The sequence below is a fragment of the Chlamydotis macqueenii genome, chromosome 1, assembly GCF_036417535.1.
Source record: "Chlamydotis macqueenii isolate bChlMac1 chromosome 1, bChlMac1.mat, whole genome shotgun sequence".
Classification (NCBI taxonomy): domain Eukaryota; kingdom Metazoa; phylum Chordata; class Aves; order Otidiformes; family Otididae; genus Chlamydotis; species Chlamydotis macqueenii.
In genome coordinates, this window is record NC_141556.1 from 26,874,656 (window position 1) to 26,896,652 (window position 21,997).

General features: G+C 35.5%; 1 protein-coding gene across 2 annotated transcripts in view; it reads left to right on the plus strand.

Annotated features, from left to right (window-relative positions):
• The window catches only part of CTTNBP2 (cortactin binding protein 2), a 92,158-nt gene that overhangs the window by 66,995 nt on the left and 3,166 nt on the right, over positions 1 to 21,997 (plus strand). For both annotated transcript variants that reach the window (XM_086747472.1, XM_086747463.1), the window contains 14 exons: positions 1,119 to 1,236; positions 3,624 to 3,899; positions 4,650 to 4,745; positions 5,152 to 5,231; positions 6,301 to 6,387; positions 6,468 to 6,567; positions 8,107 to 8,259; positions 8,515 to 8,702; positions 11,588 to 11,766; positions 15,154 to 15,359; positions 15,577 to 15,762; positions 17,233 to 17,293; positions 18,588 to 18,720; positions 20,672 to 20,773. In XM_086747472.1, the coding sequence (XP_086603598.1) occupies positions 1,119 to 1,236; positions 3,624 to 3,899; positions 4,650 to 4,745; positions 5,152 to 5,231; positions 6,301 to 6,387; positions 6,468 to 6,567; positions 8,107 to 8,259; positions 8,515 to 8,702; positions 11,588 to 11,766; positions 15,154 to 15,359; positions 15,577 to 15,762; positions 17,233 to 17,293; positions 18,588 to 18,720; positions 20,672 to 20,773 (1,965 nt within the window). The remainder of the gene's footprint in view (positions 1 to 1,118; positions 1,237 to 3,623; positions 3,900 to 4,649; positions 4,746 to 5,151; positions 5,232 to 6,300; positions 6,388 to 6,467; positions 6,568 to 8,106; positions 8,260 to 8,514; positions 8,703 to 11,587; positions 11,767 to 15,153; positions 15,360 to 15,576; positions 15,763 to 17,232; positions 17,294 to 18,587; positions 18,721 to 20,671; positions 20,774 to 21,997) is intronic.

Here is a 21,997-nt window from a genome sequence, read left to right on the forward strand (position 1 = left end):
ATTATTGAATATATAACACAAGCGATGCATGATGCAATTACTCACCACCCACTGACCGATGCCCAGGTCATCCCCAAGCAGCGATTACCCCCCCAGCCAACTGCCCCCAGTTTATATGTTCAGCATGACATCATATGGTATGGAATATTCCTTTGGCCAGTTTGGGTCAGCTGCCCTGGCTGTGGCCCCTCCCAGCTTCTTTTGCACCCCCACCTGTCTCACTGGCAGGGCATGAGAAGCTGAAAAGTCCTCGTCTTAGTGTAAGCAGTGCTCAACAACAACTAAACCATCAGTGTGTTATCAACATTGTTCCCATACTAAATCCAAAACACAGCACTATACCAGGTACTAGGAAGAAAATTAACTCTGTCCCAGCCAAAACCAGGACACTGCTGAATCAGTGATCATTAGAAATCAGGACTTAATCAGTCTTCTGATCACTGATCAACCAACATTTGAATTATGCTTTGACTTTAATAGAAATGCATTTTTATTTCACTGCATTGTTACTATGCTTGCAGAAGTTCAGATTTTCCTGCCAAAGAAGAGACTTGCGAGGTGATTTTAAAGTAATTGTTTTTCTTTTGCTGTGTGCAGCGCAGATGTCGGGCACGATGGAAACTCATACATGGTGAATTGCAAAGTGAAAACTGGTTTTATGGATTACCATCTGAATAGATTCATTAATTAGTCTATATTAAGCTTTAGAATTGCCTTTTCAGTGTTGCTTGAACATTGAGGCCAAGATGTTCAAAACAGAGTGCGTAGCTGGGCTTTTGTTTCTTTTCGTGGATATGTAAATTAGTGGCCCAGTGTTAAGAATTTCTCAATTCAACTGATCAGCTCTTTACGTTTTGAGACTCTAGAAGCCTGGCTGCTTATGTTCTGCTTTTTCACAGTCTTGATTTGAGAGTTTCAAGTCTGCAATTAAATATTTTTACTCCTGGTTTTCAGCTCTGTGAGGAACATCATTTGAACGCTCATATATAGAAACTCCATAGCTGACTATCTTTGGAAATGCATGTGTAAGAATTTCAATTAGGAGTCTAACTGCATATTGGTAGAACTCTTTTATGCAGCAAATGGACAAGTAAATAATACAGTTCTTACCTTTGCAGAACTGTCTAGAAATCCTTTGTAGCCATGGTGGACTAGAGGCTGAGAGAAAAGATAAGTGTAATCGAACATTGCATGATGTTGCCACTGATGATTGCAAACATCTCCTAGAAAACTTAAGTAAGTAAATGCTATCAGCACTGTATAAAAATGTTTTTAGTAAAAAGCTTGTGGGATAAAAATGAGGAAAATTAAAAGCGTAGTCGTCACTTTTTTGGCACCACAAAATTAAGTTTTCTTAACCTAGCAAGTTTCTATTCTCCTAATTTTGCAAAAGCATATGATAAAATTCTGTTGAAGGTTATTAAATGACTTATGTCTTTGTTTTTAAAACATTTGAAAAGACAGTATATATTGAACATGTGCAAACATTCATATCCTCTTAAAATTTCTGGAATTAATATTAGTAATTACTTTTTCCAAAGATATCCTGCTCTTATCTTTTCTTCAAATTCTTGCAGAAAAATCACTTGGTAGATAGCTGTCAGATTTCGTCAGGCTAAAACAATAGTTTAGTCATATCTGAATCTCTTTTTAAAGCATTGTTCTAGTTGTCACTTCTTTATTGTTGAGAGGATTGTTTGTTTTATTCTTCAAAAAAAAAGTCTTAGAGACAACATCAAACAACTTCTTTTTTCCAACATCAATAACTTCTCTTAGAAGATTATTCCTCTCTTGGAGCCTGTCATCTTCTTCCTTCTCTGTAAGTTTTCTCAAAATTCAGTGGAGCAGGCTGACCCGTGTATTTCTTGAGTTAGAACTTAGTCCATCCACTCTGTGTTTTCTGTTTCTCTATATAGTCAGAAGTAGTGTCTTTGTAGGTTTGTATACTTCATATTTATTCACTTTTTAATGTTTATGTTGTGGGATGTAGGGATGTGGGTAGTCAATTTCACTGATTGTCAACAAATTAGGGAAGCTTTGTGTGTGCTGCTTCTGATTTTCCTCTTTAGCTATTATAATGTCTAGGTTCTTAGCATTTGATTGTAGGTGCAGAGGGGAACACAATGCACTTTCTATTAGAAACTCCTCTGTGGTCTACTTCTTTATCAGACTGAAGCCAGTTTCTGATGGCTGAATCTGTAGCCTGTTAAACTGATACTCTTATTATTTTCATCAGCCCTAGTACCTTGTTTCTCTGGTTAGGCTTATCATGAACCCAACTGCTTTTATCAGGTCAGAACCTTTGGACGCCATTTCTCTTCTCTTTCATTCATTAAGCCTGTAGTTAACATCAGTGCAATATCTGGAAGCTTGGAAACACCACTCTTTCTTCTGGGTATACACCTCAACAGGCCAAGACTGCATTTAGAATAAACTGTGTGTGTACCATCCTCTACCTTTCTCACAGTCCTGTAAGGAATTACATGCATGTAGGATAGGAGGATGTGCTCCAACAGATCTGAAAGAGTGGAGGCCAGGATTGCCAGCTATGCTGTAAAGGTCACATGCACTGAAATTTAGGTATATACTGTACCTCTCTCCTAGGTGCCTGTTTCCTCATAGAGAACCCTCCGTATTTCTTATACGCATTGCTCATTTCCCTGAGGTGCAGCCCTCAGAAGGGCAAGCTTTTGATACATTTCTCAGAGTCCCATACCTGAAGGACACCTTTGAGTGATCTTTTCTCTACAGTAGGCTTTTCTGAACCAATCAGAAAAGCTTCATTGGTTTGTATCAGCTGAAAATTTGACTTCTGAGCTCAAAACCGAAAGTAAGATCATGTTGCAAGATTTCATAATAAGCTAGTACCTTTTTTTTGTGGTGCACTTATTTTTAATTTCAAGTATCATTTCTGAAAGGTATTGTTTTGGCATTAAAGTTAGAAGATAGCTTCATGTTCACTTTTAGTCATCCAGATGATCTGTACAGACTGCTGCCACTTCTGTTAAGTTATATTCCTTTTTCAAAGAGCAAGATTTAAACTAACTTTGATAAATTAATTTTGTTTCTAGAATGTGTATGTAAATTCCTACTTTCTTTTTTTAATATTTTGTCAATTTATTCTATAGCAAATTAAATATACACTTCCAAATGAATTTTCTGTCTTAGCTCTTAGGTTTTTGTTTAAAGATATTTGGCTCAGCTGTTTTCCACTTGTGCACTAGTGCCAGAAAATTCCTTTCTACATTGATAATAAAAATGTGCACAACCACAATAAACTGAAACATTAAAACACTACCTACCATCTGTCTTAATTTATAATAAATTAGTCTGTAAAGAGGAAATAAAAGATTAAGTAAGTTTTGTCTTGCTTTCTGTTATTTAAGCATAATAATACTGATTTTTTGTAATGTAAATAAAGAGATATACCTTGATATTTGATTTTCATCACTGCTCTGATTTTGTGGTGGTGATCTGTGCTGCTCTTTAACACTTGCTTTTCTGTAACAGGAGTTATTTTGTAGCTTTCATTTGCAATATTAGATGTTATTGATCTTTAATAATAGGATTTTTTAATTGAGTTTTACAGTTTTTCTCATTCTTGGATTTCTGTTTTCTAACAGATGCTCTTAATGTACCTGTAAAGATTTCAGTCAGTGGCATTGAACCAGCTCATTGTGGTACAGAGGAATTTGATACAGAAAACACAATATGTGCTTTAAATATCCGCAAACAGACATCATGGGATGATTTTTCAAAAGCAGTGAGTCAGGCAGTGACAAACCATTTCCAAGCAATCGCTTCTGATGGATGGAGGAGCCTAGAAGACCTGTCATTTAATAGTGCTGCAGAATCCAACATTGGCCTCAGTGCAAGCAGTATATTATCTGTCAAACTAGGTATCAATATCGATGTAATAAGAAAAGCAAAATTTGGCGGTTTTCTTGAGTTTGTGAGATCTTTTAAGTAAGATAAAAATCTTTAGATTTCTTGATCTTTTAATGCTTAGACTAACAAAGACCAGTGCTAGCTATGAAACTTTGAAGAGTGCTGGCATGAAAGCATTCTTTACTTTTAGCTGTGTGTATGGTACAGTTCATTAAGCATTTTAATACCATCTCAGAGACCATCAGGTCCCATGTTAATTAGTCATTTACTCAATTTAGTACTCCAGATGAAGGATCAGTGTTACAGGTGAAACAAAGCAAGTTGAAGCAAAGCCCACACTATGTCTTTACAGTACATCCGTAATGTACAGTAAATCCAGACTGTACATCATCAGCATAAGTAGAACAGAACTACTCCTGTTTTATGTATGTGTTTCATCTTAAATCCCCTTCCCCTCTCCACATGACCACCACCCCAAAAAACCCTATTCTCATTAAACTGGGTAAATTATCTTATTTTACTTTATATGACATGCAAAGATGTAAAGACAGGCTAGCTATTGAACTTGTGTCTTAATTGGCAGAAAACATTGGTATTCTCAGTCAAGTATCAAATAATAATAGTATGATTCAGTACATGGGACTGGTTTGTTTGTCAGATTTGTCAGTGTATCCCCACACTGTAAGCAACTGAATATGCTTGAGCGTAGGACACTATAGATACAAGGAATAGCTCTCTCTCTCATTTTTTCTTTTTAACAGGAAACATTTCATGGTCAACAGGTCAGATTTTTTCCCAGCCACCATGGGACTTTTTGAAGAAGAACAGAGCTGAGCATATCACAGTGTTTTTGTTTGGTAATTTTCAATTCATAATTTTCATTTTGAACGTTAAGACACTGCATATGAAATAGATAATTTGAGAATAATTTCCTACTGGTTTTATTCTTCAGTGTTCCTTGATATTCAGAAATATCATATCCAATTAATTGTTTAACTAGAGTCTATGACATTTAGAAAATATGCTGGCACATAAAAGCCCTACTGCCTTTTTCAGTTACATAGTAGTATCAGTTTTACTTATGACATGCATAACTGTGAACCTATGTTGCTAGAGAAATTACTTTTTTTTCTTCACTATTTTAATTTGCATAGCCTGTAATTTTAGGAGATTGCCATAGAATATTGCATGAAAAGCATAAATATCCATCATACATGCTTATAAGCATGAGAGAGATTTAGAAGAGTTTTTGTCTTTTTAAAGGACCTCAAGAAGGCTGCCTAAATAGTGTGACTTATGCATCTATGATCCATCTTCAGACACTTCAGAATTACCTCCGCCTGGTAACTAATAAGCTAGCTTCTGTCTGTTTGCTTTTTATATGTGACAATACTTCTGTAATAGTATTTACTAAAAAAAAAAAAAATAATCTTCTACTCTGTGAAACAATGTCAAGACTTCTAAAAAATGAAATGGGATAAAGTTCCTCCTGAATCTTGCCTCAAGAACTTTGGTCATGTGAGAGCATTAACTTTTTCTCTTTCAATAGTTGTCATCTGATTTAACTGAACTGCTTAAGAAAATACATTAAAAGCCGTGTGGTATCTTATTTCTTTCCAAAGTTATTCCATTCCACTTTTTGAGGGGAGAGTAAATTAGGATAACATTCATGTAAGCAATTATTTGAGACTTGAATTTTATTATTAGTTTCTATATCTATGTCCCCTGTAACTCAAAATGTAAGGATAATTGGATAATATGAGTTAACTTTCCTAGATCATTTGTTTTAACATTGCTAATCAAATCAGACTTAGTTTAAAATCTGCATAGTTCCTGCTGTGTCCTTGGATAGTATTTCATGTTGTTAGAAGAACAGTTATGTGCCATAGGTTTCTGTTGCATTGAACAATACTGCACAATCATATGAGTGTATTCCCTTACTGACCTTTTAGAGATAAAGTTATTTTACAGTTAAGGTAAATCATTTTTATTCTACTGTATTGATAACATGATCCCATTTCAGCTGGAAATAAAGTCCTTAGTCTAAGTCCTTAAGTTAGCAATGACTTAAACTACTCTTTGATGATTTTAACATCATTCTGGTTTATCTATTTTAATTCAAAATCAGGAAGGTATTTGTGACTCCTAAACTCATCCTACATGATTTTTTCAAGCTTTAATGATTGTTACAATGACAAAATATCTTTTAATGTAGTTTTGAAAATTAGGATATAAATTTATCGATATATTTCCAAGATGCTGTATGCAAATATTGCCTATTTAGAAACTAATATAGTAAGGATTATAAACTCCAGTAGTGCAAAATAAAGAATTTTGTCTGTTAGGTGCTGATTGTCTCATCTAGGGAAAAAAATATCCAGTTTTCAAGAATAATTTATTGTCTGTCTGTAGGTTGAACAATACCGTAACGTCATTTTCCATGGTCCAGAAGGAAGTTTGCAAGAATATATCGCAAATCAGATAGCGGCCTGCATGAAGGTATTAACACTAATTAAAGTAAATTAGCTCATAAATTAGAGTTTGCACTATTTCACCAAATCTATAAATTTTCAACACAGCAAAAGCAAGTGGCTGCAGGATCCACATGTGAAATTGTTAAAGTTGAAGTGGATGCTGATTTCTCCAAGGAGCAGCTTGCGGAACTGTTCATCACTAGTGGTAAGGTGATTTCAGCAGGACTGATTTTGGTAATTTGTAGGAAAATTTTTAATGGTACAAAGTAAAGAAATACATTACAACATTTCACGTAGTGGGTGTTATGTCTTAACAGAACCCATAGTTTTCCAGGTGCTTGGGGAATAATAATATGAGGTGGAACTAAGTGTGACAGTCCAGTAGGGAGCTCTGTCAAAAGTTGGTGCCATTTAAGTAAAATGAATAGTTCTTAATATTTTTTTTTATGTCTCATTCATTTAAAAGTTGATTCCTACGGTTCAGATCTACTGAATCAGACATGAAGGTCTATTGTTGCCTTATTGTAGCTGTTCCAATGGTTTTTTTTTAAAAACATATGAGACGGGAAGCTATAATTATTACCTTTCTGGGAATAAAAGGAGCAGTGAAAGAGTTCTTAAAAAGCCAGACCACCTGCTTTTGATATATACTTGTTTACTAGGTACTTGTGTGTGGATCTGAGCCAAATTTTGTCAACTGGGCAGGCAAATGTTAGTGCATGTGTGTACTCCAACCCATTACTGCAGGACAAAGTTGAATTTCTGTTACAATGAACAGTTTTCTCTTCATGAATGTGAATAGCTACACGTAGATTAAAGTTCTGTTACTTGGATGCTCCACAATTAAGTATTCTCAGCGTGGTCAGTAGGCTGTACCTGTATAAATTCACAATAAATAATCGGTAAGAGTGAAAAAAGGACAAAGTAGCCAAAGATGAATGACAGTGAAAACGGGCAAATTGAGTATGGAAGCAGAAGAATAGGGGCACATGGGTCAGCAGAAGTAGGAAGGAGAACATTAAAAAAAAGTAATAGAATAATGCTAAAAGTGAAGGAAAGAGCAATATTTTCTGTGGAGGGCAGAGGCAATATTTTCATGGGCAGATTGTGCTGCATTTTGCCCATGTTCATTCAAACTCCAATTTATTTTATTTTGTCACAGTATTAACCATACAGTAATAATGTAGTATATATTAATGTTTGGTTTTGTGTCAAACTAGCTCTGATTATTTGAGTGATTCTAAAAGATATTGAAGGAGGTTTTAAAGGGAGGGTAGTAGCAAACAAATAGGCAAACTCATAGAATGATTAAGTTTCTTATAAATATGGAATATTCTAAATTTTTATCACTAAATGGTATAAAGAGTACATGCTGAAAGTTTAAGATTTATTACAGCAGATGAAAGAAATATTTCCAGAGATCTTTGCTATCTTTTCTGTGTGTTTATTTTCAGTGTGATGAAATCCTTCCCCTCTATGAAGATCCCGTTATAGCAATTTTAGGAATTTATTTTAATAATAGCTTTAATTTTTTATTATTATTATACAGTATAATGTTCTTTCCATTGTTTGATATTATGCTTCCAGTTTTGAACACATTATACAGTCTGTTTGCTTCTGTGAACAAGTTAAAAGGCAAAAAAATTTAAAAACCCCCTTCGTTACATTAGTAGCAGTAAGAGCTGTATACATGAATAAAAGTCAATTTTCATAAGTAGACATTAATGGGATTTTTATATTTCAGCTTGTCTGGTCCCAGTTAAACAGCCTCCCGTACGCAAAACAACCATTGTGATTTTAGAAAATCTGGAGAGAGCTTCTTTATCTGAATTACTAGGAGATTTTCTGGCACCTCTTGAGAATCGGAGTTCGGAAAATCCATGCACTATTCAAAGAGGTATTTAAAGAATTTGGGATGGAGAAATGTTTTTACTACAGTACAGTTGTATTAGAATACATGACAAACAGGGAACTTAGAGGAGAAAAATATAATTTGTTCAGTTTTTATATTTTATTGCAAACTGTTGTTCTTCACCAAGTATAGCATGTTTTATGGTGAGATTTTCTAATTATGTCACAGCTTCTTGCTTTTATATAAAATCATGTCAAAGCTTTGAGTATTTCAGTAAAAATTTTTATGCTTCATTTTTAGCAAATGGAGTTTCTGGTGCCTTTTACTTTCATGAGAACTGCTTTTTACTGGGGACGATCGCAAAGTGTCATCTTCATGGCTCTGACCTGCTGGTTCAGCAGCATTTCCGTTGGGTTCAACTTAGGTGGGATGGGGAGCCAATGCGTGGCTTGCTTCAAAGGTTTTTAAGAAGAAAAGTTATAAACAAGGTAAGAACTTGAATCAGCCTCACCAATTTTGTTCATCACCAGATCCGTGAAATATGTACAATGGTACTGTCGAAAGCTGAGCAGAAAACTAAGTTGTTTCAGGAAAAAAACATTCATTTCTGGGAAGATAAAGGTTGTGTATGTTGTGCTTGGCCTCATATAGGAAGGTGTGTGGCCATGGCTGATTAGCATATACGCACAGGTTGGCTGCAAATAATGATACTGTGGATAATTGCTTATCCACTGTATAAAAACACCCTTCAATCATTTTTTTAATCTTTTGTGTGAGCATGATAGTAAGAATCTGTTCAGCAAATATAAAATCCCTTTCTCGAGGAATTTATTCTATATATCTAAAATAAGACAGTTTTATGTCCTGTAAGTATTGTCTAAATTTTAAGCAGCAAAAAGAGTTTTCGTTATTTTCAAATCAAAGAAGAGAGAGGGGTGAAAATATCTCCGTAGGGAAGTTGTTTTGAGCTGAAAAAAAAAGTCCAAAAGAGAATAAAGATGGGAAGTCTGTTTTAACATGAATAAATAAATGCAGGATAGGAAATGAGAAGAAAGATGTGGGCAAAAGCAGAATTGTGGAATTTTTCAAGTTATTTGGAAGAAAACCGTTCCAGTGTGATAGCAGCTATTGCAGACAGTCAGGCAGTGTTAAATGTTGGGAGGGAGAGTTTAAGTGAAACAGCTGCAAAGGAAAATAATCTTGGCAGCAGAGTTTTTTAACAGGCTTTAAAAGGGAGATTGTTCTAGGAATAGAAAAAAAACTGTCAGTAATAAAGAGTCCTAGTCTGGTACAACAGACCCACTGTCGGCTCTGAGTGTTTAGCTGTATATATCTTGGTTATCCTTGGAGATGTCATCTCCTGTACCCTGTGCCCCAGTTCTCATCTATTAAAGCTTACTCATTCAAAGAGATTCCGAAGAGGAAATGTGTGGTAACTGAAAGTTTCAGTTATGATAATGAGGAAATTTAGAAACATTCCTAGGTATTCTTTAATAGCAAGAACAGGAGTACAGAATATAAAAAAAGAATTGTGTGAAATGTATCGATGAAACTCTTAATAGATTGCTTTTATTAGGTTACTTTTTCAGGTGCATAGTTATTTATAAGTATTTTTCTCTGCATGGAACATTGTTTACTATTTTTCCCCATGTGCTTTAAATCTTTGAGTCCCTACAGACACAGTAAGCCGGAAGCATGACAGGCAGTTGTCTGGCTGAGAGTATGAATGGTTTCCAGAATCCTTGCAAAGGATGAGGAGGGTAGCAGTTCTCTGTAAACAAGCAGGTGTGTTGGTTGAAGCCAGTATCTTGCAGATACTCTACAGTGCTGGGATGAGGTAAAGGCCAGAGGACAGTGCAATAGAGCTATGTAGCAGAATTCTCCTTCATCCTCTTGAGAAGAAAGGTTGTATTCTCAAGCCTACACTGGAGAGTGTCTAGTGATCTAAACCCCTTTAAACACTTTGATCGTAGATCATTCCAGACCAAAGAGAAGGACTGTCTTCAGTTGAGCACAAGGCCAAGAAGTACAGCAATGCAGACAGTTGCAGAAGCAGTGGTATTCTGACTTGTTCACAGACAAAGGTTCTATCAAACTTATTCTGCCAAACTGCTTTGGCTACCAGAACTTGCAACATCATGTGACAGATCTCATTGTCAGGCTACTTTGTTTAGGCTTAAAAGCAATGCTTGGTCTTACAGATTAGAGTTTAGCAATGTAGTAAGTAGTAGTTCCAGCCTCTGACTGAAGTTGAACAGAATTCGGGTAGTAATCTTACTAAATTTATTTTCTCTAAAGCATATATGCAGATGGTGGCTATTTGGAGGAAAAAAGTCATGTGTCTTCCTGTATCTTCCTTAATTAAATAATGAACAAATATGCCCAGTGTGCTAGTACATTTTTTTCTTAATACTTACATGTGTCATATGCAAACTCAAATGCCAGTTGGTGTGTGGCTTAAAATATTGGATTCCAAAGTTAACAACAGAAGAAAGATTAATCCGTTATAAAAATCTAAGGGAAAGTAAAAGCACATTTATTGTTTGAACAACAGACTATTTCAAATATCCTTGCTCTGTATTCTCATACCTTGTTTGTGTCTTAATATCCATGTTTTCAGATTAAAAGCTCTTTTACCCTTATTTTGGACTATTAGGATGTATGGGAACAGTTTAAATGTTTTTCTGCATTAACTTCATATTGTTCACCTGTTTACTCTGTCAAGAAGCTCTAGCTTCAGTGCTGGTAGATACTGTACCTAGTGCATCTTTTAATGTTTCTTTTAATTCAAACTGATTCAGAGGATAATCCTAGGATTAGGATGATGAAGACTGTAATTTTGAGTCAGATGAAACAGAGGATTTTTCTGGCACCAGATAATTTGCCTTTAACAAGGAGTACTAAAAAATATAAGTCTTAGAGGAAGGCATCTTTCCTTCATTGTTACTAAATCTAAAATCAATATGGAAATCGACTGAGAACGTGCCTGGATCGGACATTCCTGTTCAGTGTGATTGTATGTTCTTTTATGTGCCTTTTATTTATATCATATACATTGCATAGGATATGGGAGTTATCTCTTGTAATCCTAATCTAAAACACCATAGAAAAAGCACGGTTACCAAATTCCTGTCTACTGTCTCCCACAAGAAAGTAGAGGCATATCGATTTATTGATAAGGAGATCTCTTTTAAAGTGTAGTTGGTGAAATAAGTTTTAATACAACAAGACTTCAGTATACTCCATTAAAAGTTTGACCAGTTTTAGACTGTTCCTGATTTTTGTAATAGCAATATACCAGAAAAAAAAAAAACACTTTTTCAAGGAAAGTGTTTGTAGCAGAGGTCATGTCAAACATGTTTTCTCTCTGCAGTTCAGAGGCAAAGTACCTCCTCCGTGTGATCCTGTCTGCAAGATCATAGACTGGATTCTTGCTGTTTGGCACCAGCTGAACTCTTGCTTATCACGTCTAGGAGCGCCTGAAGCACTTATGGGGCCAAAACATTTCTTCTCTTGTCCTGTGGTGCCAGGGCATGGCCAAGTGACAGTGAAGTAAGATTTCTGTTTCCTATTTGACACTCATCAGTACAAATTTGATACTTATTACAAGTGTAGTAGTTATGTTTCTTCCAAAACCCACCAAAACCTTGAAAGTATTTTAGCCGGGGTTACTAAAAGTTTTAAACTTTTGTTTCATATTTGATTACTAGAAGGGAAATTCTGAAGGACACAAGTGGGAACTGGGTATCTAGCACTGGTAGAAAGTCAGTCTTGTGATCATCTTTCAGTTATTTTCTGACACAGAGGTTGCAAAACTTGTGCTGGAATGGCTAATATTGCTCAACTCTTTAAAGGTCTCGTTCTTCATTTCAAGATAGCACTGTAAAGAAAGCTGTTCATTACTGAACAGGCCAAAATAAGATTCAAAAATTCTGAGTTTGAAGTGTTGGTAAAGTTTCCTTTAGAAGTTGTAGATGAGGGAAATTTGGAAAATTATTTCTCACTCTTTTTAATATCTAGTATCAGTTTAAACATGCATACAATTTCACAGCTTAGCAAATAAGTCAGATATACACATTTAGCTATATACATGCTTAGATGTCCAGTAAAATAAAAGAGCAATGATGAAAATTTTGTCTTTTCTTGCCTACAATTGCATGAACATCTGCTTACATCCCAACTTCTCTGCAAATGCTAGCAAGTGATACAAGAAATAGTTATAGACTTTTAAAATATATTCATTTTTTGCTGTGCTGGTTTTGGCCGGGATAGAGTTAATTTTCTTCATAGTAGCTAAGATGTTGCTTGGCTATATTAGAAACGTAATGAGCCCATAATTAGAATTCAAATTTATTCAGAATTCAAGTAATAACTTTGGTTTCTGGAGATGTGACATTACTTTTGTCACCTTGCTTCATAGCATTCTCCTGAATTACCACTTCTGTTCCCTCTCTGACTTTTCTCTCATGTACTAGTTTCTACTGACCCTTCTTCCAGGAAGGTCTTTTGCTTAGCCCCTGCACTGGCTTTCTCATCTTTTGTTCTGTCTGCAGATCTTGATACATTTTGCTTGTTCATTGTCCTTTTTTTTTAAAAAAGGACATTTTATCTAATATCCACAGTAATTATCAAAGTCAATTGACTTGAAATTTTATGGGTGCTGCAAAATAAAAAAAAGAATGAAGTATACCACACATCTGTCTCCTGTCTCCCTGTTGAACCATGTCCTCTGAAATGTCTTAATCATTTATTTATTGCAATGGCATTAGTAGAGGACAGGAAAACTATTCTTTAGATACTTTAATTGTGCACTTCTGAGTTTGGATTTCTCCTAAGTGTAACTTTGACTGGATTCACAGTGCTTTATCTTGAGCACAACCCCGAAATGTCTTTTATAGTAGCAATTTCCCGTCTGACTCCTCACTTGAATGTAGTTTTTGTCCACTAATAAATAGTTAAAAAGCACAGCTCCAGTGAGCATTTACTGGACACTTTTAGTTTAGCAGTGTGATGGCTAACAGTGTGGTCATATAACTAGCAATAAATAGCTTTAATTAGCAGCTCACTGGTTGCTGTTATTTCATTCTAATTAACCACTCCTGTGCTCTTGCCCCTCCTCTCCACTGTGCTATTCTGCTGCTTTTTGCATTTGTTAAAGCTTCTCTGAGTCAGTTAAATTCATTAAGACAGTAGACAGCTATTTACAAACTGGGTTTGTTCTGGGCTGTTAGCACGAGGCAAGTGGGGAGCAGGCAGCTGGGGAGGGAGAGAGAAGGCGCAACAGGATATTCTTGCCTGCTGTAGGCTTTTTCCTGTAGCTTCACATGTTTTGGAGAGTAGAGTGAGCAAATGAGGAAAATTTTAGCTACCTTTTTTTTCTTGGTTTTCATCTGGGGAATTAAAGATGATGTTCCAACAGTAAGGAGTTTTGCTTTACAGCTCTTTTTCAGGGTCAGGGAGGTGCTATTCCTTTCCAAAGTGTCAGATATATTAAAGAACTGGGGACTTGATCAAGATGAGCACAAATGAAAAGCAAATGTAGGACTGAATTTAAACACCAGGTTGGAATTTTATTAAGAGAGGATGGCATTGTACAGCCCATTGATTGTTAACTGTTAGATTAGAATGGGCTTGATTAATTTTATCTTTGCAGTGTTCATTTCTGACCATTTATACTAGCAATACAGCAAATTGTCAAAAGCTTACACAGGCAGAAATCAAGGGATAAGAGTTCTTTATTATTAAAATGAAAGCAATTGTTTATTTTGGTAGCTTACTCAACTAGTAGAAGCAAACTCTGTCTATATGGAATCATATCTACAACATCTCACTAAGGAAGCTTCAAGAAACATTTCCAATATGCATTTTACATTTTGTTTTAAAAACTGTACTAATTAATTTTATAAGTAATTTAACCTTAATCAAGCTTATACCAACACTTTGTAGCATGGTTATATAGCCTAAAAACTCAATCTTATGCTTCATAACAAACTGAAAATACTTTTATCAAATTGTTTATGCATTCTTACTTTAAAAAAATTTTAAAAAAAGAGAGAAAGCTTGCATTTTTTTTTAGCCAACTGAAAAAAATCATTGTAATCTTTTGGGTAATAAGATGGCCTCTGTGTATCAAGGTAACCAACAAAATGGTTTGATTCAATCTAAAAGAGATTGTCTCAGTGTCTGTCATAGATAAAAGCTGAGCCTTAAGCCTGAAATAATAAATTTTTTTCACTTATGTGCTAAAACAACATAATAATTCATTCTTAGAAAAGCAAAGGTCCCTCAAGAACCATGTCCCATTGAATCAAATTTTTGTAATCAGACCCAGTCTCCAAACCAGACAATCTGGAGTATCCACAGCATCCTGGAAACACAGTTCACCATAAATCAAATAAACAAAAGGAGAGTGAGAGCAAGGCAGCTGTATGAATAGAAAGGTCTTGTAAGCTGGACAAGTTTGGAAGTGGAAGAATATTGGAAAGGGTGCTATCATAACTGAATACCTCCTTTTTTCCCACCCTGGCAGCAAATAGGCTTTGAATGAACACCTGCAAGTATGGAAACTTCTCCCTGCACTGGCAAAGGTGAAAGGGGCTTTTTTTTTCTGTATACATGAACACACATCTTTCTGGGACATTCTTCAAGCCTTAAAATTAAAAAGATGTTTTGTAGTCCTTCTGTGAAGGAGGAAAAGTGTCAGACAGTAAACAGTTTGCCAAAGCAACCTAAAGAAAGTTAGGTCAAGTAATTTAATGTAAAACAAACAAATACACCCTACCTTAAATAAAATCAGTTCCTCTCTGAAATGGGGTACAATAGGAAGTACAAAATACATGGACTTCCTGAAAATGCAAAATCTAGTATGTTACCCAAAGTATAAAATCTTGGAGTTTGATTATTGTCTCTGAAATTAAGGGACTGTTTGTGTACCTACAGGTGGATGTCCAAGTTATGGAATGCTGTGATAGCTCCCAGAGTTCAAGAAGCAATACTCTCCAGAGCCTCTGTGAAAAGACCATCTGTACCAGGACAAACAATAGCCAAAAAAAATCCTAGCCAAGGTCAACAGGCTGTTGTTAAAGCTGCTCTCAGTATCTTGCTAAATAAAGCAGTTTTGCATGGCTGTCCTCTACCCAGAACAGGTAACAGTGAACAGTCTGAAAGACAAGTGGTTGTACATTGCCAAAGTGGGACTTTTAACTGTGTCATGCCTTTTTTAAAACTTCCACAAAACTTAACTGTAGTTACGATGGGAGGTGAGTGGTTAAAAACATTTACAGCCACTAAACTAACTAGTTGTATAAGGTAGTCAAATTACAGTAGTCAATTCTTCTTAACATTGTTCTACTTTTGTTTCAGAGCTAGATAATTATATAGCAGATTTTAAGGGAGGAAATTTTCCTTTATCTGTGGTTTCAAGCTACAAAAATTGTAGTAAGAAAAGAGGTGAGAATGCTTCTTGGAGAAAAGTGAGCACAAGTCCTCGCAAAAAGTCAGGCCATTTATCTGCCCAGTCATGGAATAAGCAGGAGACAAATACTGAAGGTAAAGCTTTCCATTTTCAGTTCTGAAGGAAGGTGTGGGGGTTTAAGCTGCATAGACATAAAGCTAACTTTTCTTCTACATCATGAATTAAAAACTGTCAATTAAATGACACTCATGTTTATGTTTACTAGTAAAAAAATGTTTACTTTTTTCCCCCTCAAATTATTTCTTTGTGACTGTGAAGTATCCTAATGATAATTTTTGTTTGTTTGTTCTAATGCCCTTTCTGCTGTCTGGAAATGAGGCAGGTTTTGCCTTAGATGGTGGAAGACTGAGCAGTGGTTCCACCTCATTTTGCATGGAATAATACTCTGTCATTCTCTTCTTCAGTACTGGATGAGAGAAAGCTTCATTACTTGATTGATACTCCTTAGTTCTGCACCTAATTTACAGTATACCTACTTGGGGGGGTGTTTTACATGTACTTTCTAGCTTCACTACAATAATTTCAGTTTTTTGAATCCAAGTAAAAATAAATGAATACATGCATCCTCAGATCATGCATCCCTTGTTCAAACTTGTTCAGATAGAGTAGAATAATCTAGAAGCCCTGTAATGGAAGGAAGAGATCTTTGGTTTTAAATTGAAGATTTTTGTTTGATTTTCACTTCAATTGCAAAAAATAAGTGTAAAAATTCCTGTGTAGTCACAGATATTGTAAAATTTTCGAGAGGTTTTCACATTTTCAGTATGCTGCTTGATAAAGCAGGCTTTGTATGACTGAGTGTATGCGTGTATGTAAATGTGAAAGTGTTATTAGTAGCTGACATTTATGAAATAACTTTTTTTCACCTCAAGATCATAAGCCATCTAACAAGCAGTTTATAAGGATAATGTCTGGATATGTGCAGAAGCAACATATCATTCTTATAAAAGCACACATCTGTCTACAAGGAAAATTTAGGGATACCATAACTGAATAAAATATCAAACAGGAAAACTTCTAGAGTACAAAATCAAATTACTTTTTTGCTTTCAGAAAATGAAGGTAACTCCTTCGGAGAAAAGAGTTAGGAAGAAACAGTAAGATTCTAGCCTCACTCATATATAAAAGATTGAAATACTTAATGTCTGGTACTTTGTAATGTTAAATTGAGCTATTCATTTCTTCAGCTTCTGTTCAGAAAGGAGTCTGCTTTTGCTGAACTGCAACTCTAATGTCCTGATTTTGCTTGCTAGTTCTCTGAAATGTGAACTTACCTAATCCCACAAAGAGCATTTAAGAATCATGTTCTGTCTTCCACAAAATCTTGGGCAACTCACACCTCATTTGCCATTTTAGCAGTTCCATGTGGCCCTAATGCTACTCTGAACCATTTTAAGGGATGTATTCTGATCTTTAACAGACTTTATTGATATAATTAGCCAGGGAATGGGAACACATTTTCCCTGTTTATCACAGATTTTAGAATGAAGAAATCAATGCACGTGATAACACAGTAATAAATAATTAATCTTTATTTTGTGCAGGTATCAAGTCTAAGACTATGTTGCAACCAAACGGTAAGAAAAGAGCTTCTCTCGCCACAAAGTAAGTTTTACTTTCTGGTATTTGTAACATTTAGCAAACAATAAAGATGCTGAAATTGTGTTGTAAACCAATACATTATAATGAATAAATAACAAGTTTGTATTTGGTAATGTTTTGATTTTACATCTGAAGAAAATAATCTTTTTTTTTCATTTTAATTTCTGAGAGAAAATAAAATTTGTGTACTTCAATATAAATTTAGAACCTATTGCTGTAGCTCAGACCGTGCAGCACTATGTATCTTTTTATGTAAGAAAATAGTCTATGATTTAAGAATATTATGTAACACTTACTTTGCCATGAAAAGCCAACCTTATGCTCTTTTCACCTGGTATTGTATTTTAAAAACTCCTCTGGCTCTTTTAGTTTATAGAATGGTCATTCAAAATGGTATAGTACATGCACTTTACTCTAAATAATACAACATTTCTCTATGAAAGTGTATGAATTAGCCAGAGGGAACTGCATTTGAGACTGTACTTCGATCTGAAACCTTGGTTTTACTGTATTCACAGGCACAGAGAGCACAGAATACTTATGCTTCCAGTATGCCAGGGTTTTTTTAAATGTTTGAAATTAAGTCCAAAAAGGAGAGTGGAATAAAATTGATTACTCCATCTTAAAAAGAGGAGAATCTTTGGAGATAGCGGGCAGAAGAATCCTTTGTTAGAATTTCAGAATGGAGAGAATAATTTGAATAGCAAGAATAATAGAATCATGTAATAGTTTGGGGTTGGAAGGGACCTTCACAGGAGCAGGGACATCTCCAACCAGATCAGGCTGCTCAGAGCTCCATCCAACCTGGCCTTGAATGTTTCCAGGGATGGGGCATCCACCACCTTTCTGGGCAACCTGTTCCAGTGTTCTACGACCCTCAGTGTAAAAAAATTCTTCATATGTCTAATCTAAATCTACTCTCTTTTAGTTTAAAAACATACCTTTAATCCTATCCCAACAGTAAAGTTTGTCCCCATCTTTCTGATAGGCCTCCTTTAAGTATTGAAAGGCCACAATAACATCTCCCCAGAGCCTTCTCCTCTCCAGGCTGAACAGCCCCAACTCTCTCAGCCTGTCCTCATAGGAGAGGTGCTCCCGCCCTCTGATCATCTGATATAACAACTATTGACAACTATTGATGCCATTGAATTAGATGCTGTTTTCTTTGTTTGTGATAGTAAATGTCATTTGGAAAGAAATTACTATTTCCAGTTGTGTATAATATTTATTTTTAAATTCTGTATCATAGCTTAATTTTAATTTAGCTACCTCTCGGATTGTTTTTTTTTTAAAACAGATCTTCAGAAAAGGATCAATTGAGAACGTTAAATCTGGAGCAAAGGCTGTCCCTTGGTTCAGATGATGAAGTAGATCTTGTGCAGGAACTTCAAAGTATGTGTTCCAGCAGATCAGAGCCTGATATAAGCAAGGTAAACACAAGATTTTTAAATAATTTACATCATTACCATATGCAGTTGTTTGCTACGTGTTTAAAATAAATTTTTAATTTACAAGCACTGCTTGAACTGAATAAGACTATTAAAGTATTTGGGAATAAGCCAAAGTCAACTAATAAATTATACATTTGAGGGTAAGCGTTCTGGTTTAATATACATTATTTTAAATTACACCGTCACTGTTTTTTCTTGTAGAGGTTCTTGCAGTGGAGGCTGAAATTTATAAGTTCATAAATACTAGAGACAGTAGCCTTCTCTGCATTATTATTCCCCATGTTATTTTTCATGCTACCGTTGCTTCCACTGGGAAACTGTTTTGTAATCTTAAAGACACAGAAAGTTTTTCCTAATATGCATTGCATATTTGGTTTGTTTAATGTAATCCCATTAGCTGGCACAGAACTGGCTCAAAGCTCCTCTGCTGTGTAGGCAAAATGCACTTTTGCTGCCACAAGCAAGAAGGAATGGCTTGGCCTAATTCTTTGTCTTTAACAGTGGCAGAAAAGGGTGAAGTTGTTTGCAAGGCTTATAGGTTTGGGGCTAAATTCTGTGCTGGAATGGGTTGTGGGTGGTTATGGGAGGCCTGTGGAGCCAAGGGCAGAGCTGTGGATCTCTCTCATTTTTCCTTCTACGCCAAAAGCATCCAGCTCTCCCTGTAGCTGTAGCTATTTATTCTTTTTCTTCTTTCTTCCTAGCACAGCTGAAGTAGATGTCTGTGACAGCTGGCTGTGTTCTCACCGGAGCAGATGTTCCATATCTTTTGAAACACAGATAGAGTCAGTTTTAGGCTATTGTCCACTTAGGCTGGGCATTTGCATCCTCTGTGATCTCTCTGAACAGCAGTTCCATTAGTTTTGCTTTATTAAGTATTCTGTTTATTCTTAGAAGACAAGCAAGTTTTTATTGAAAAAAGAAATACTGTGTTTGGGAACATTTTTCAACCTATTTAATGAAGTCCTTTATTATGGTGTTTTGGTTTGGGTTGATTTTTTTTAAAGTACTTACAGCACTTGCATGAGTCACATGCGTCAAGCTGGCAAGCTAATCCCTAGTCAGTTAGCGGAGATTCACCATCTCTATCCTTGAAAGAATGGGATGTGCTTGAAGAAATGGTAACCAACTCAATATTGTGTTTAATAACATGTAAAATGTAATTGCTCGTTGTTGACAATTCAAGGAAATACGGGTTAGATAAGGAAGGAGATAGATGTCACTGTCTTTTGTTCAGTTTCCTCACCATGGGTGGAACCATCCATGGCTGGAATTTCTGTTGTTAATTCCCTAGCTGCCTAGTAGAGCCTTACAGAAATAAGGGTGCTGTTGCATGTTTTCTTTGTGCGCTGTAATTTCAGGCTGCCATCAAAATAAGTGTTTCTACTCTCTAATTTGCCCTTTCACTCGAATATGTTCCTGCTGCCTCTGTTCTGTTGGGATCAAGTACTTTTGCAGTTGCGTAGTTGAATCGGGTCTACTTGCTCCAGGATAAAATACCCAGTTTTCAGTGAGGACAGAAGGCTGATCAGACTGTTACCTGCTATTGCATGGTCACAAGGTTTGATGGAAAATAGTAGGGAAGAAATAGGGCAGGAGACAGAGAAGAGGATCATTCCTTTCTGTCATGTTCCTGGAGCTGGATAAAATTTAATGGGAAACTGCCGTTCAGCTCCGCTGAATAGTATTGCTTTGGAAATGTATGTTTAATCTTCCTCTGATAACCATCAGTGTGAAATCTCCCTTACTCCCATCTCCTACAAATGCACTTAAGAGTAAAGGAAAGATATTGTAATAGTTCTTTGGATACTTATGCATTGCATTGAACAGAAACTACATGAGAATAAAACCAAGACTTCAAAATTTGGCAAATTGAAACGTAATCTCTGCTGTGAATAATTTAAAAAAATCACCATTTTCTTATCTTTTTTAGATTGCAGATTCTAAGGATGAGCTATTGATGTTCAATAACTCCCAGAACAATCCTGTGTTTTCAGCAAGTGGTACTAACCCAAATAAAACAACAGCACAAAAGGTAGGCGAAACAAGTTTTGTAGAAGGATAGAGAAGGTGTCTCCAGTTTCTCCAAATTCTGAATTGCTGATTGGATACAAATAATTAGTATTCCAGTGCCCTGTTTATTACAAAAATAAACTGTCATGATTCTTAGGAAACTTGCTGGACACACCATGCCAAGTTTCTTCCATGTGTCTTAATGGAAACTAAAGATTTATTAAACAATGGATATATTTGCTTCAGTGTTCATGTTTACATAAAGCCGTCTCCCTAGGCCAAGTATTGTTAACATTATTTTGACATTATAAGTTATTTGCATCAGATTTTGAAAGAAATAAAAGCCCCGGCTTCATTTTTTTCCCCCAATTAATGTTATTCAGTAGGTTTGCAAAAGTGCAAAACTTTTTTAGATTGTTGATGTGAAATTGCTGGCTCATGGTTTATTTTTGTACCTGTTTGGTTTTTTTTTTCAGTGATTACCCAAATATTTAATTTCAAATCCCTGTTTTCATAAGTGTGGTTATTTAAGTAGAATTGAGCTCCTCTGGTGTCAAAGCTCTCAGCGGTAGAAATTCTGAGAACACATGATATTACTGGAGTTTGTGAAGAATAGCAATTTCTTTTTTTAAAAAAAAGAGATTCCGTTTCTTTTTTCTACCTAGTTATTTGTTGTAATATACCTTTATATTGCCATATTATTTATAAGAAATCAAAAGAAACCCTATGTTTTAAGTTTGGTGATTCTGGGAAAACATAGTCTAAAAGTAAACAAACTTTACGAACTTCAGAGCCGTTTGAGTGGGAAGATAAGCTGGTACTGAAAGATACAGTTGGCCCGCTATCTTTTCTTCTTTTCAGAAATTGCAATTATTGTTTGTGGGTGCTAACTTCCCTGCTAAATGTGAACTAAGCCTGCTTAGTTTTCATTTTTTCAACAATAAAGTAAAAATTGTGCTTTATCTATTGTTCCGCCTTTATCCATTTTCTTTCTTGCTCCTTGTGGTTTTGAACATGAAGAGAGCATCTGAGCACACAGCTCAATTGACCTCAGCCAGGGCAGAATCTGTTGTTTATGTTCCCTCACTAGGCCCTCTATGTTCCCTCAATAGGGGTTCTCTAGAGTTCAATCCAGATGCTTTTATCTGACCGCAATAAATTGTTTTTTAGAGATACTCTGTCTATTTTCTGCAAGTACAATGAATTAGCCCTGAAAGTAGCTTAACTTGCACACCTAAGCATTAAA